The following is a 14,960-nucleotide window of genomic DNA, read 5'->3' as shown; positions in this document are numbered from 1 at the left end:
GGCTGGTTAGTGATTAACACTCTGTATTGCAGTGACCTGCTTTTCCCAGCTCCTGAGGAAGGTTTTTACCTGCCCCATGCAAAGCATAAAGGTCTGCAAGCAGCATGCTTTCTGCCACGTTTTTAAATGCAGCTCTTGAGAGAGAACGCCCATGGCAGGCTTTGCATCCATGACTGCCCAGTGAACTCCATCTTACCAGTGCTCATTAAACCTCTCTTTGTGAAATGACCTTAAGAAAGCACACAGGCAGAATAAAAGACTTCCTTAAAGTCAAATGTTGTCACAAGAAAAAAAAAGTTCAAAGCCAATTTGTCCTGTGCAACACACCTTGTTTGATCATCACTCTCACACAGGTAATGCTAAAACCCCTCACCTTGGTGTGCAGCATGATTTTGGAAAATGTGTTGAGCCAAACTAGCAGCTATTTCCAAACAGAGAGATTCCAGTCCTTTTCTCCTGTGCCTGTTGCTCACCTTCTGCCACTACCATGCTCAGCAGATCCTCTGTAAGTCATCTCAAGTTACTTCAACAGCAGAAAAATACCCAGCATGGAAAATGGATGTATCCAGACCCCACAGAAAGCTCCATCAGCCCATTGAAAGCTTGGCCATGCAAACAGGTGGGGAGACCTGCGCAGAGGAAGAGTGGAGCTGGGAGAGATCTTGTCCCAAGCTGAGATGAACTGCTCCACCAGTTCATGGTGTCACATGCAACAAACCCCTAAGAAACAGTTATATTGAGCCTCTAAGCTGGGTCTGGATCCAGACAGCCTTAAGGCTGCTTATCCCAGTTACCTTGGCCAAAGGCTCACATGGAAACCCTGCTTTCAGCTGAAGAAACAGTTTAAATCCTGCTTGAACAGCATATAATTCACTCTCTTCAAATTCTGCCTCCATTACATTCTTTGGCAGATTTCTAAATTCTTTAATGCTTCCGGTACACTGAGAGATGAAACTTACATCAGCCACTACTGAAACTTATATCATCATCATTTCCACCTCATTACATTTTTAATACCATTAAAGCAGGTTGGCCTTATAGTCAAATTATCTGCCTGCTCTTTTGGATATGATCACACAAGGACTCCACCCTTACTTTTACTAGTTTCAGTGTCTCCAGGTGAGCTGGGTACTTGCTGCTCCTGAACAACAAGCAAAATTGGGATGCACCAAGATAAGATCATAAGGATGCACATCCAAACACCCCAGTTAATTCCTCCTGTAGTAAGGAGTCACTTATCAAAGTTTGGTATTATTCTCTTCAACTATTTACGTATGTTTTTTTCAGGCAGCATGAAATTTGGAAATTAAAGGTGAAATTAAAAGATGACAGAAGCAGCTCACTGTCACACTCTGGAGATTTATGTCAAATTTTGCACCTCAAACAAAAAGAAAATCTCACCTGTTATTATTGCTAACTTGCTTCTAGCTTCAGTCATTACTGAGCAAACACAATCAACTACTCACTTGCTTCATCAAATCAAGACACTAATCAGCTAATTTCTCTTTGAAGAATAAAAACTCCAACTCTCAACATCAAGAATCATTTATTGCAGAGAATGAAAATCTCTTCCACAGCTTCAGAGTAAGAGAGCTGTGACATCCATAATAAAAGGGTAACACTTATCTGAGTCACTTCTCCACATTTACATTTCACAGCAGTAGAAGTGTTAAGGAAAGCTGGGCTGAGTGTAAGAATAATTGTTAGAGTGTTGTGTCCAAGCTGCTCACTGAGAGTTCCTTGGATGAGTTTTTATTTCACTTGTGAAACTGGAAGGTGGCGGTTGAAGGAAGCCACTCTCCTTCCCCATTCCCTTGATTTTTCAACACCTCACATGACTTTTCTAAAACTGGGATTCAGTGTAGATCATAGTTGAAACCACACTTGTATAAGTCTCAAATCACTACTATGCCTTGGATAATAGCATCGTGGGTGCTGTAAAAATAACTCACTCCCCATATGTGCTTTGGGCTTTTTCACTAAAAAATTCAGTGAGTTTCAAACAGCGTGGAAAAGTCAGCAAGCAAGAGAGAGCTGGAAAAGCAAATCCAGGAGCAGCCTAGCACCGCAAGGAACAGTGGATTCAGCAGGCACTGGCCCATTCCCACCACAGGTAAGAATTTCCAAACCCTCTGTAACAGCAGTTCACATGTCTGGTAATCATAAACTCACCACAGCAGATTTTCCACAACAGAGTTAAGAAACACTGGCAAAGGTGCCACTTGGAACTGTACTAATCAGGCTTGGGGCAGAGACAAGGAGTGTGTGTGAATCCTGGAGGAAGGGGAGAGAGGTATTTTGGAAAACATTGGATGGGAAATTCCTGTCTTTGCTTATGGATCTGGCAGGGAACTGTTTCCATGGACTGGCTGCTACTACTGACAACAGAGGTTGGATAATGCTGTACCCAACTCTAGAGACTGCCTCAGGTGGCACAACAGAAACACCTGAACTGCCACGTGGTGACACTGCATCTTCCTCAGCCATGACCCTAAAAACCACCCCACTGCAGGTCACTGCATTTCAGACCCACACAAAATGATCCTAAGAGAAGGCTTGGGCAGGGCAGCTTGAAATAATCTTAAGGTGAACAATGATACAGTAAATAAGGGAATAGACAAGATTTTAGACTTATGGTTTGGGGGTCCATGGTGTAAGAAGAGCTTTTAGTACCACAGCCAGGGCAGACGAAAGGTCTGTTACAAATTATTTCTCCATATTTTCCATTTTACATTCCTTATTTTTTCTCATTGTAAAAGACAGCAGCAGCCTTCCAGTGCCTAGAAGTGCTACAAAAGAGCTGGAGAGGGACTTGGGACAAGGGATAAAGGGACAGGACACAGGGAATGGCTTCCCAGTGCCACAGGGCAGGAATAGATGGGATATTGGGAAGGAACTGAGGCCCTGGCACAGGTTTCTCAGAGAAGCTGTGGCTGCCCCTGGATCCCTGGAAATGTCCAAGGCCAGGCTGGATAAGGCTTGGAATCCCCTGGGATAGTGGAAGTTATCCCTGCCCATGGCAGGGGGTGGAATAGGATGAGTTTAAGATCCCTTGCAACTTAAACCATTCCATGATTCTATGGATTAAGGGAAAGCACTTCCCAATTAATCAAGAGCTTTGATTTCCATGTAAGTTTTTCCATTAGATCTCAATTTAAGAAATTATTTTAAGAAGGTTGACAATTTCCCAGCCCTTTCAAATCCCATTTGATCCTGAACCCCACTGAAACAGAGGAATGAACCTGGTGTTACAAGACAGGTCAAATAAAAGTTGTCCCAGATTCCTCCTGGTCCCACTACCAGATTTCGGGCAGCTGTACCTTCAGTGACACCTCAGGACCCTTTGGAGATGGGCCTCAGGTTCTATAGAGTCACCGGGAACCAGAACAACTGGCCTTGCAGAGCTTCACAAAAGCTGCAAAAGCCAACTGAAGTATAACAAATAAAATGTGAAAGGTTTAAAGTGCCCCTCCTAAGCTCATAAGCCAAAATTGGCCCCAAATACAAAAGCTCAAATAATCTCCTGTGAAGACAGACGATAGAAATTTTATATTTTAAATTGCCAGTAGATTTTCAGGAGATTAACATTCCCTTGGAGGTTAGTCCTGGAATGTTGTACCCTGAGCCGTCAAGTTGCATTGGATAAGAAATCACAATTGGTTTCTCATACCTTTCTTGGTCTGGAAAAACAAATGGCAAAAACTGAGAAATGTTTAAACAGTAAATTAAAATATTTGTTTATCACACAAATCAACTAAAAAAAAAAAAAAAGACAAGCTGTTGTTTGGGGTCTTCTGCTGTTTTTTTGTTTGAGAAAGAAATTGGAAAGCCAGCTCAAAGACAAGTCCTCAAGTTTCCCTGCCAAGATTTGTTTCCCAAGAGTGACTTATCTCTTTGCCACGTAGGAGCCAACACAAATAAAGGCAAAACTAACTGAGGAGATGAGTGAATGTGAAAATAACTTCCATCTACATGATAATGCTGAGGGCTTATATGGAAAAAAAAGAGTAAAAGCAAGACACAGTGATAAATTCTGACAAAAATAGAGTAATTTCTTGTATTTTACATCTACCAACATGAAGGCACCTTTCAAGCTTCTCTTGTTATATGAACTGCTCCAATGTAAGTCATGAAATTTTCAGTTTGCAGCAATTAAAGGTCATTAAATATGTATGAGCGCATCTGGAAGGGTACATGATGCTATCAAAGCTTGTCCACGAGGGGAAAATCAGCTCAAACTCACGAGCACATGGAACAGGCAAGGTGCCCTCTCATGTTAATTCCATGTTGTCCAAATGCTTAAAAATGTGTTCTATTCTCTGCTGCTTTGTTTTCTGCAAGGAAAGAGCTTCCCAAACAGCTTTAGTGAAGGCATTTCATGGATCTGGACATGGACCTTGCTCACAGCCAGCTCTGCTGCTGCAAACACCTCTGGGCTCGTGGGCACAGAGTAAATAAATCAGTGTGGGGACTCTGGTGAGCTCCCAGGGAAGTTCAGCACTCTGGAATTATTAACAGGCACGAAATGCCTGAGTTTGCTCAGCCACCAAGCGCCCAAAAGCCAAGGCAGGGCTATTCCAGGTGTATCTGATCCTCAGGAGGAGCAGCCAACCTGAAACCAGAGCAGCAAGGGAACCTCCCCCTGCACTTGGAGCTCAGAGGGTGCAATTAGCACTAAAATTCCTTGGAAGGTGCAATTAGCACTAAAATTCCTTTGTGGCATCCAGGCTGGATGTCTGGGAGTCTCTGGCTGTGCAGAGGAGCAAGGCTGTAGCACCTTAGGAGCTCTTAAAATACAATTGCCTCACAAGATGAAACATTAACTCTGCATCCTTTACCCATTTGGCACCTTATCTCAAGGTTAATCCCGCTCATAGCCCAAACACTGTTTTATAGCTTATCAACCATCACCAGGAAATATTCCAAACTCCAGGCACTCGTGTATGACAAGGATAAAGGTGAAGAAAAGCCTTGTGGTTTGCACATTGCCATCAGGATACAACAGGTGCCATTTCACGCCCTCTGTAATTAATCTCAAAAACCCGCTTGCACAAACTCCAATTTATAGATAAATTGTCTCTGTGGTAATTTCCATGGGAAAACAAACAAAGAGCACAGGAACAACCCCCACCTCTTCACCTCAAACCCCAAAAACATTTCAAGGAGCTGGAAATGAAAACTCCTCCAAGAAGAGTAGGAGGAGGACATAAAATTAACAGCTGACACAACCAGCAGAAGCTTGTACAGATACAGAAGCAAATTCCTTCCTCACAAGCACTGGAAACAGAACCTTTAGCATCTAAGTATGAGAAGATCCCTGTTTCAACACTGATAAATATATATATCAACATAATAGATACCTGAATGTGTATTTACAGACAATCCAGGTATTTAAACTGGAGCTACAGCTCTCACACTAGAGTTCTAGAACAGTTTAATCCAGATATTTAAACTGGAGCTGCAGCTCTCACACTACAGTTCTAGAATAGTTTAAGCCAGATATTCAAATTAGAGCTGCAGCTCTCACATTACAGTTCTAGAACAGTTTAATCCAAATATTTAAAGTGGAACTGCAGGTCTCACACTACAGTTCTAGAACAGTTTAATCCAAATATTAAAACTGGAACTGCAGGTTTTACACTACAATCCTAGGATAGTTTAATATGGCAGCATTGCTGGAATACAGGCAGTTGCTTTCCTGCCTTTCTTGTTCAAAAAGTATTGACCCAAGTTAGATCAGTTTGGACTGCCTTAAATGGCATCAGACATATCCTTGAGCATAAGTCATGTTCTTTTTAAAACAGAACGACTTTTATCAGTATTAATTAACATGACACTGAACTGATTCGAAAGCACAAGGAAACACAATGACTTAATGTACTTATGTACTGCCTGTACCCAAACATCACCTGAAAACAAAGCATTCAGTCAGAAAAATCTTAATTAAAAAGCCTTCAAGCTGTCATTTGCTTTGCTTCATGGTATGGCTTGAGATTTGCATTTACCTGAAATATGATGAATATCTGCTAAGAGAATTCAAACACGACACTTACGAAAGGAAATCCACTGCAAATCTTAAATAAAACAGCAAAAGAACTTCCTGATTGTTATCAAACCCCCATTTGAATAACGCAGTGCACTAGGAAATACTTCAGTGAATTAGAGAGCCAAGAAAATAAAAGACCAGGAGCCTTATCTAACAGAGCAGTACTGAATTATTTAATTCATAAAAGCCTGTTAATCGAGATCCCAGTTTGCAAAGTAGGAGGGATGTAAAAAAAGACGCCTCAGTTGCCACCCAGGAGAGCCTCCAACCTCAGACGTGGCACTGAGAACGTGTGGGCACAGCAGCATTTTTATAAAAGCAAAACTACCACACAGGCTTGGTAGGACTGAGGTCTAATTTGAAGAGAGACCCAAAATAAGGTAGCCTGGATGCAAAAAAAAAAACAACAAACCCAAACCCAAGTACAATTAGAAACGCTTCCCCTCAGTAAAAATTAGTGCTATAAACTGAGTTTATGGATTACCACTCTGCATAAGAATGAAGCAGGACCCTCAATCCAAACACCTTGAAATGTGAGTGCTATAAATAACCAATTATTTGATACACAAATCCCTTCCACATGCAGGCAAGGAACCCATTATACTTTTATGAGCTGTAAAAACTCCGAACAATTAAGCACACCACTTTTATTAACCTAATAAACCCTTGCCTTAAGAAATTCATAACTCAAACACCAAAGACAACCACCACCACCACAAGTAAACACCGAGAATATTTCAAAGCTTAACTTTCCACAGTCTCAGCCATCTGACAGGTTTGCAATGTTAAGCCCTTCGGTGCAGAGGGAAGGAAAGAACGTTACTCGTGATCCTGAAGAAAACAAATACTTGCTTCAGGTCCAAAGCCCCAGAAGTCCATACAAATACTGCTCAGAACAAAACGTGTATGAAAGAGCTTCCAGGAAAGCTGCCTCTTGCCTCAAAACTTAATTAAAAAAAAAAAAGCAAGGCCACAGAAGTCTTAAAAATGGACGACTCTTCAGAAAATCAGTTGCAAAAATGCTTGAGTTTAACATTAAAAATATAAGAAAAATTGTAGCCTCGGTATTACTGTCTGTTTCTATAAATTCAAGGTGCATCAGAAACACTATAGGGAGGTATCGGTTGTTTAGACCTGACCAAAACATCTGGACTGTGACAAATAATCTGCTGGGAAAAAAAAAAAACACTTCCAGGACATTTTGTTTGAGGGAGAAAACTACATGGATCTTCTAGGCTAGACTTAAATGGATTTAGGCATCACTCACAAATAACAGGATGTTTAATAGCAGCAAACTGCCAAGAGTGGGGGTTCAGGCCCCCCTTCTCTCTGAGGAACATCAAGGACTGATACTCAAATGCCCCTCACTCCTGGATGAGCCTCCTGACTGGAGTCATCCTCCCCATAAGATTTTTAAGTTTATACAGAATAAAAGACAAACAGAAATTGGACCTGTCCCTTCCAACTCAGGATATTCTATGAAAGAGAGCACCAAGATACAATCTAGATTTCTCTAGATTCCTTTACTTCCCTCACCAGTTCCTGGCTGGAAAGGGACATGAGGACAAACTCAGGGCTGAACAGAAGAAGGATATATGTGGGAGGGAGAGGTGCATTAGTCACCCCTGGACATTCCAAACTTCACTGATCGAGGCCCTGTGCAACCTCATCTCATCTGACGCGCTCCAGAGGTCCCTTCCAACCTGAATTATTGTCTAATCCCGGGGGTGAGGAACACCAAGCAGAGTCAGGAGACCTCTGGGGCACAGCCAAGGAAATGACCTATGTCAGGAAAGGGACATGAGCAAGAGGAAAGCCCAAGTCTGTCACCGACACCGGGCACCACCTTCCAGCTCCTGTCCCAGCTCCCACCAACTCCTCCACACTGCCACTCCATCTCCTCCAACCTATTCTCTGGAAGGATGGGTTCTCCTCAATTTTGAGAGCTGGCATCTGAAGTTTAACAAAATGGAGCTTTTGGTCAAAATATCCTCAGTCTCCCTAAACCACCAGACTGTAAAGTCATCAACTGCATCTCTTGTGCTGGAAGTGGGACTCAGGAGCTCTTGTGAACTCAGTGAACATTCCCCTGCTGACGTTTTACAGGTGTAGAAACACTGTATTTAATACTTTAACCTTTTTTTTAATAGAAAGGAATTAAAAATATATTATATGTCAGATGATGTAGGCAATAAAGGGCTTCCCCTCTCCCTCCTTTTTTTGCTCCAGCTACTAAACTGACTTCATTGGATTCCCTTTCCCCAAAAGGAATTATTGGCATACTCCTGTGAGAATGTGGGATTACAAAAAAAGCCACCCTACACTTTCTTGGATTTCTGCCTTCTTCACCTTCCCATTCCTTGGCTGAAGCTGCCTTTTCATACTCGCTTCCTCATCATCCAGAGCAAGTTTTTCTAATTAAGACAAGTAATAAACATTTAAACAGCTGCCCAGACCACGGCCTGATTAACATAACCCTTAGGCAAGTTTCGTTGAGGGGGGAAAAAAAAACCAACAACAACCCAAAAACCAAAAACAACAACAAAAATTTTTCTTGTCAATTCTCGCTTCCTCTTCTGTATTTTCTTGCTTGTTTTTTGTCCTTGTGTCGCTGTCATCTGGTTAACAGCGTCCCACTGAAAGCACCGAGGGCTGGAGAGCAGCGGGGTGAATTAGCACGGGGCAAAATGCAGAAAAAAGGCGTTTTCCCCCAAATCCGCAAAGCAGGAAGAAGGAAGCGCTGTCCCAGCAGGAACCGGCCGTAAAGCAGGTGCAGAGAGGGCTGTTTCCCGGGGGAGAGGTCGAGACAAAATAAAGCAAAAACCCCCAGGTTTGGGAAAAGATATCGGGAGAGGGGGGTGAGCACAGCGCGGCTGCGGCCGCACAGCGCCTGTGCCGAGCCGGGCTGTGTTTATTAATAAATAAATAACGAAGCACACACGGACACGCACCGATTCACCCGCACTGGGACACACCTGTCCCGACCGACACCTGTCCCCAAGGACCGGCACCCCCGGCCCGCGCCGCTCCCGGGAAGGACAGGGCAGGGAGATGCTGAGGAAGAAGAGGGAGTCTCACCTCGCCGGTTCATGGGGCGGACACGCACCGCCACCTTCACTTTGGAGTCCCCCATCCTGCCGCTCCAGCCTTCCCGGCTCCCCCGTCCCTGCCCGGCTTCCGTCTGCCGAGGGAGAGCCGGAGCGGGGAGGAGCGCCGGGGAGGGAGGTGCCGCGCCAGGCCAATGCCGGCCGGACTACAATTCCCAGCGAGCATCGCGCAGCACCACGCCCCTTCAGCTCCCAGCGGGCCGCCGCGGTGTGCGCTGGGAGATGTAGTTCTTCCCTCTGCTCCCAGCCTGGTAACGAGGCAGGCTGGCTGAAACACGGAATTAATTAACGTGGAATTAATGTGGAGTTCAGCCTGTGATCCATCACTACCTTGTCACCAGACCAGAGTACTGACTGTCATGTCCAGGTGTTCCTTGGACACCTCCAGGATGGGGACTCCAAAATCTCCCTGGGCAGCCCCTTCCAGTGTCGAAGCACAGAATCGCAGAACTGGTCAATCTAAAGGTGACCACAGCGGGTCATCTGCTCAAGCAGGGTCAACCCAGAGCACAGGGCACAGGATTGCATCCAGACAATTCTGGAATATCCCCAGTGAGGGAAACTCCACATCCTTTCTGGTCAACCTGTTCCAGTGCTTGGTCAGTACTGCACAGGAGAGAAGCTCTTCCTCATGTTCAGGTGGAACTTCCTGGGCACCAGATCTTCTGTGAAGAAATTCTTCCTAATGACCAATCTAATGACCAACCTGGTGCAGCTTGAGGCTGTTCTCTCTCCTCCTGTCCCTGTTCCCTGGGAGCAGAGCCCAAACCCCCTGGCTGTCCCCTCCTGTCAGGGAGTTGTGCAGAGCCACAAGGTCCCCCCTGAGCCTCCTTTTCTCCAGGCTGAGCCCCTTCCCCAGCTCCCAGCCCCTTCCCCAGCTCCATTCCCTTCCCTGGACACTCTCCAGCCCCTCAATGTCCATACTGAAGTGAGGGCCCCAGGCATTGAATGCTTGGATGTGAGTCCTTCAGAATAGAGGGATTTGTGAGGGGGTACAGCCAAAATGGCATTTATGGAGTGGAGGGAGATCAGGGTCACCTCAGACCCTGCCACTCTACCCTTGTGGGGCTGCAAGGGAAGCCCATCACATCTCAGTCCCCTCCTTTTGGAGAAATACTGAGTTATTTCATGTTGAGCAGACAAAAGCATCCCCTCTGGAACTTACACACCTCACCTTGGGATTTCCTCTGTGTTCCATGGGGTTTCTGTCCATCAGAAATCACTTTATAAGTCACATCACATTAAAGATCACAGAATCACAGAATGGCTTGGGCTGGAGGGGACATTCAAAGTTCATCTCAGTCCAACCCCATGAGGATCCCAGAGAACCATCATGAGCCACGAGCCAAGGTACAGACCATGGGTCAGATCCTGTCTGGGTGTGGTTTCACTGAGTAACCTCTGGTGGGACCACTGTCAGCAAAGGCAGCTCAGTAAAAACCTCAGTAGGAATAATCAGACACAGCCTGAACAAAATCAGAATTTATCCTCACCAGACCCCTCAACTGCTCAACCACAGCCACCTATTGCAAAGACTGAGAATGAAACTGAAATGCAAAGATGCAAAAAAACCCCCAAACCTCATTTAAATGGTCATGGTTGAAAACCCTTGCAGCTGCTATTTTAGTTCAAAACAAGGATTCTCTCAATGTTGTTTTGAAAAGGCAGATTTCAGCAAGGACAGAACCCCCCCTCCAAAATTCACAGTTGTAATCCTTTGGCTTTCCAACACTGAACGAGGTTTTGTGACAGAAATAAATAAATAACACATGTCCAAGTGGGTTCAAGATAAGATTTTGGCAGGTGGCACTTTTTGCCCAGAAGAACTGCACTCAATATTTATCATTTCATGCCTGTCTGACCTGAAGAATATCTTGTCAAAGCAGAAAGAAAACGAATATTAAGCTGGCATTTAAGTCATGCTGGGATTAATGCCCATGTTCCTAAGAGCATCCCAAACAAGGGGATGCTGGGAAGATGTCTTAAAGCTACAAAAAAATATTAAATAACAGCTCAGAGCAAGCTTGAAGCAAAAACTGAGTTTTTATCTGCAGCAGGGGAAAGCATCATCTCTGCAGCTCCCTGGGAGAGGGGACATCCCACTCTGAGTCTGCACAGTTGGTCCTTGCACTTGTGAACTTGAGGATCCAATTACAGGATGAAACCCAGCTTTGAACTTCTTGTGGTATTTTCCAGCTGGGGCCTCGACGAAACCGCACCAAGGTTTTCTGAAACCGAGTGCTTTGGCCGCGGAGATGAATTTAATTCCTCATTTTCCAGCTGAGCACCACGAGTGGAGGAGGGTGGGTGGTTTTTACCTCGGGCTGAGTCACCTGGAATTTAATTTAGAGAAATGGGAGGAAGCCTATGGCCAGATGTGAGCACTGCTGGGGATGGCAGGTGCCACCCAAAGCCAGCCCTTCCTCTGCGTCTCCTCTCCTGTGTCACTCACCGCTGGTTTAGGTAAAATTAAACAGCAAATCTTTCAGGGAAAGGATCACACACCACTTTTTTATTTGTTCCGAAGAGGTGCCAGTGCGTTTTAAGTGCAATCACACTCTTCTTGCAAGCTTTGCTCCAGTTTTCTACTCGAAATGAAGAATTCCTTTTAAAATCTGAAAAAATCACTCTTTTAGCCTTCCTTCACTTCTAATAGCCAAGGAGAAAGGATATTTACATATAACCATAATGCTATTTTCTGTGAAGTTCTTCAAAGACAGAGACATCCTTCGAATCCAGAGACTCTTCTCAATTTTGATGCTGTTGCTCGGCACTTTGGGAAGATGCTCGGGAGCAATAAAATCTCATTCCTTCTGCAAACCCTGCCTCTGCACTTTCCCTTTATGCTTCTGCCTGTTTCCTGCGCTGAATTACAGCAGTGCAGCTCCTCTTGCACTGGCACAAGCTCTACCTCGGCGTAATTACCCCACTGTGAATTCCTCGACAAGCCCTTTCCCTGGCTCAGGGTTCCACAATCTGTGGGAAGCATCTCCCTGGAGGGGCACAGCTTGGAGGGAGGATATTGTTTCCATTCACAGCCCTGGAACATGCTAATTATGCTGGGAGGAAAGAGGGGGGGTGGCAGCTTTCACTTGGGAGGGACAGCCCGGGCAAATAGTTTGTGAAACGCCAACTTAACCCCATCTTGTAGGGAATTGTCTGCAGCTCTTTCCCCCCTTCCTAGTTACTGTAATGAGGGGCTGACTTCCCAGATTAGCTCTGGCTATTTAAATGCTAATTTAATTAACAAAACATCCTTGGTGGGGGGAGGCACTACTCGTCCCTCCCATTCATTTATCGAGTTTCTGAATGCGACACTGTTTTCATCAGGTTGAGGAGCCACAGTTATTGCTGTGCCCACCTGGTTGCGGCAGGGCTTGGACAGGGATGTGGATGACAAAAAAAAAAAAACAAAACAGGTCCTCCATCTCTTTTTAAAAAATTATCTTTATTTTTTTTTTAACAACTAAATTTGATTACTTTTATTTAGAAATAAGTGGTTATGTGTGTCCTGCCCCGGGCGTGCGTTATCACCAGCCTGCCAGGGAAGAAGTTTTTGCTTTTATCTTGATGAAGGTACCGAATGTTTCAGCTCTCAGTTCATCTAGAAAGAATTTTATCTCCGGGCAAGCCAGAAAACACGAAAGTCCTTTGGATGTCCGTTCATCCCAACCACAACAAGCAACAAATCAAGTGGGTTTTAAATCCACTTTTCCATTTGTTCAGCTGAGCGCTGAAGAGAAGTATCAATTATGGATTTGCTGTAGACCTGCTTTGTGCCCATAAATCATTCAGGAGTTGGAAAACCAAACCAGGGGATCTTACCGAGGTTTAGTCAAACTTTGAAGCGCTCACCACTTTTGCAAAAAGCTCAGCATCTCTGGGACAGTCCTGGGATGCATCCAGCAGCTCTTTAACACCTCAGGGATCAGATCCTTAGCACAAAATATATGATGAAGTGTTTACAAAATAAAACCTGTTGCTATTGTATATTTTTCACAGATTTTTGTTTTGTCCAGTCCCTGGGGTAATAAGTTTTTATCTGATTTTGTCCTCTGGTTTATCTTGCTTTTCAGCCTGAAGACATGAACGTGTAAAGGAAGTAGAAATTTGGAGGTACAAGCAAAACCAGAAGATGTTATGAATTTATTTCTACTTTAAAGAAAGTGCCAAGGAAAACCAATATTACGAACAGGTAAAAAAAAATCTGGATAAAGCAGCAAATCAATTTTTCCCAATCAGTTGTGTCAGAATTCTGCTTGTTATAAAAGTTTATTTATTTATTCCAGAGGAATTGCTGATATTTTTCATGCAACACGTTGTGCAAATGAGCAGGTTCAGGAGATTCACCCCAATTCTTGCAAAGCACTTTCTGTGCTTTATTATTTTAATAGGAACTTTGTAAATTTGAAGGATTAATGGTTTCCAAGGCCATTCATAACTCTGAATTACGCTGATCCTGAGATGGATTTTTAAAGGTATTTGTGCGTGACCTCTTGCCCTCACTGTAAAAAGAATCCCCAGATAAATAAACAAATCCTTGACATCTTCTTGCTGCAAAATATAACAGAGTCAAGCCCCAAACAAACTTTTTATAGACATCTCCCACTTTTTAAAAGTAATTCCAAAGTTTAAAGTCTTGGCCATAAATCTTATGGCATTATAGGATGTGATGCTTATTCTTATGTTACCCAGAGGGAGTCCCAGGCTCTGATATCTCCATAAATCCCATCCATGCCCTGTTTGTGGAAGGGAAATTCCTTATAGCTGTGCTTTAATAGTGGGATTTCAACACAAATTTTACCTCTGGCAGCAACACAGGGCCAGGTAATATCAGCAACTTATGTGCTGGTAGAATGAGGCCCCTAATGAGAATTTTCTCCTCTTTTTGACTAAAAATTTTTATTTTCCTTATCAGCTGCTCAGTTTGCTGATTCAGCCTGTGCCAAAGCAACTGGTTTTACCTGTCATGTCGCATTTTATTGGAGTGGCTCCTTCCTCAGACAAAGATTCCACATTGGATTTAATCTGTATGAAAATAAAATAGATTTTCTGCCCTTGGAGGAAACGGAAAATCTCCAGAGAGCTCGAAAAATACAAAATTCAGCAGGAGAGCAGGTTTAGCTGTTGCAAGACAAGTTTGTTATCCCAGAAAAGCAAAACCCCCCAACACAAGGCAGCCATCGATACTCTGAAGAATGCATATTTAGAGAGCTGTGTAATGTTCGCAGCCTTTATCTCCTCCTGATTCTGAAGTGCAGGATCGGTGAGACCTGAACTGCCTCGACTTCAAAGGCTGGAATGTGTCACAGCTTCATCTGCTCAATCATCCTCTTGCTGCAGAGGAGACACCTGCAAAAGCCACATTTTTGGGCTTTTTCACCCATCCCCACTTTCTCTCCTCATCACTTTCCCTCGGACACCTGATCTAAACCCCGATCTAAATTTTCCAGCTGCATTTACACCAATAACAATAAAAATTATTTATGCATTTTACAGATATCATCCCAGGCCAAAGTGCCAGCTCCAGATCTCCCCAGATCTAATGAGTTGGTGATTCGATTTTTAGAACCCTGAAATTGTGATAAGTGGGGGTGATGCTGTCACCAATGCGAGCCGCAGGATTTTATTGATGAAAAAGGATTTTTATCAGCAACCGAAAGTTCCTTTCTGACTCCACGGCCAAGAGTGACACCCGGCGGCTGTGGAGCAAAACAAAATCAGCTCTGATTTGGATGATCCCTTTTTCTCTCTTAGTTTAGTGCTTTTTTTTTTGTTCTGTTTTGTTTTGGTTTTGTGGGGTTTTT

General features: G+C 43.9%; 1 protein-coding gene across 1 annotated transcript in view; it reads right to left on the bottom strand.

Moving 5' to 3' along the window:
• KIF13B (kinesin family member 13B) overlaps nucleotides 1-9,240 on the bottom strand; it is a 123,777-nt gene extending 114,537 nt beyond the window's left edge. Inside the window, 1 exon segment of the mRNA XM_030945113.1 lies at nucleotides 9,125-9,240. Coding sequence (XP_030800973.1) covers nucleotides 9,125-9,179 — 55 coding nt within the window. The 5' untranslated portion in view covers nucleotides 9,180-9,240.
• Nucleotides 9,241-14,960: the final 5,720 nt, after the last annotated feature.

This window comes from Camarhynchus parvulus, chromosome 3 (assembly GCF_901933205.1).
Source record: "Camarhynchus parvulus chromosome 3, STF_HiC, whole genome shotgun sequence".
Classification (NCBI taxonomy): domain Eukaryota; kingdom Metazoa; phylum Chordata; class Aves; order Passeriformes; family Thraupidae; genus Camarhynchus; species Camarhynchus parvulus.
The sequence above is the reverse complement of the archived record's forward strand: the minus strand, read 5'-3'. Positions and strand labels throughout refer to the sequence as shown.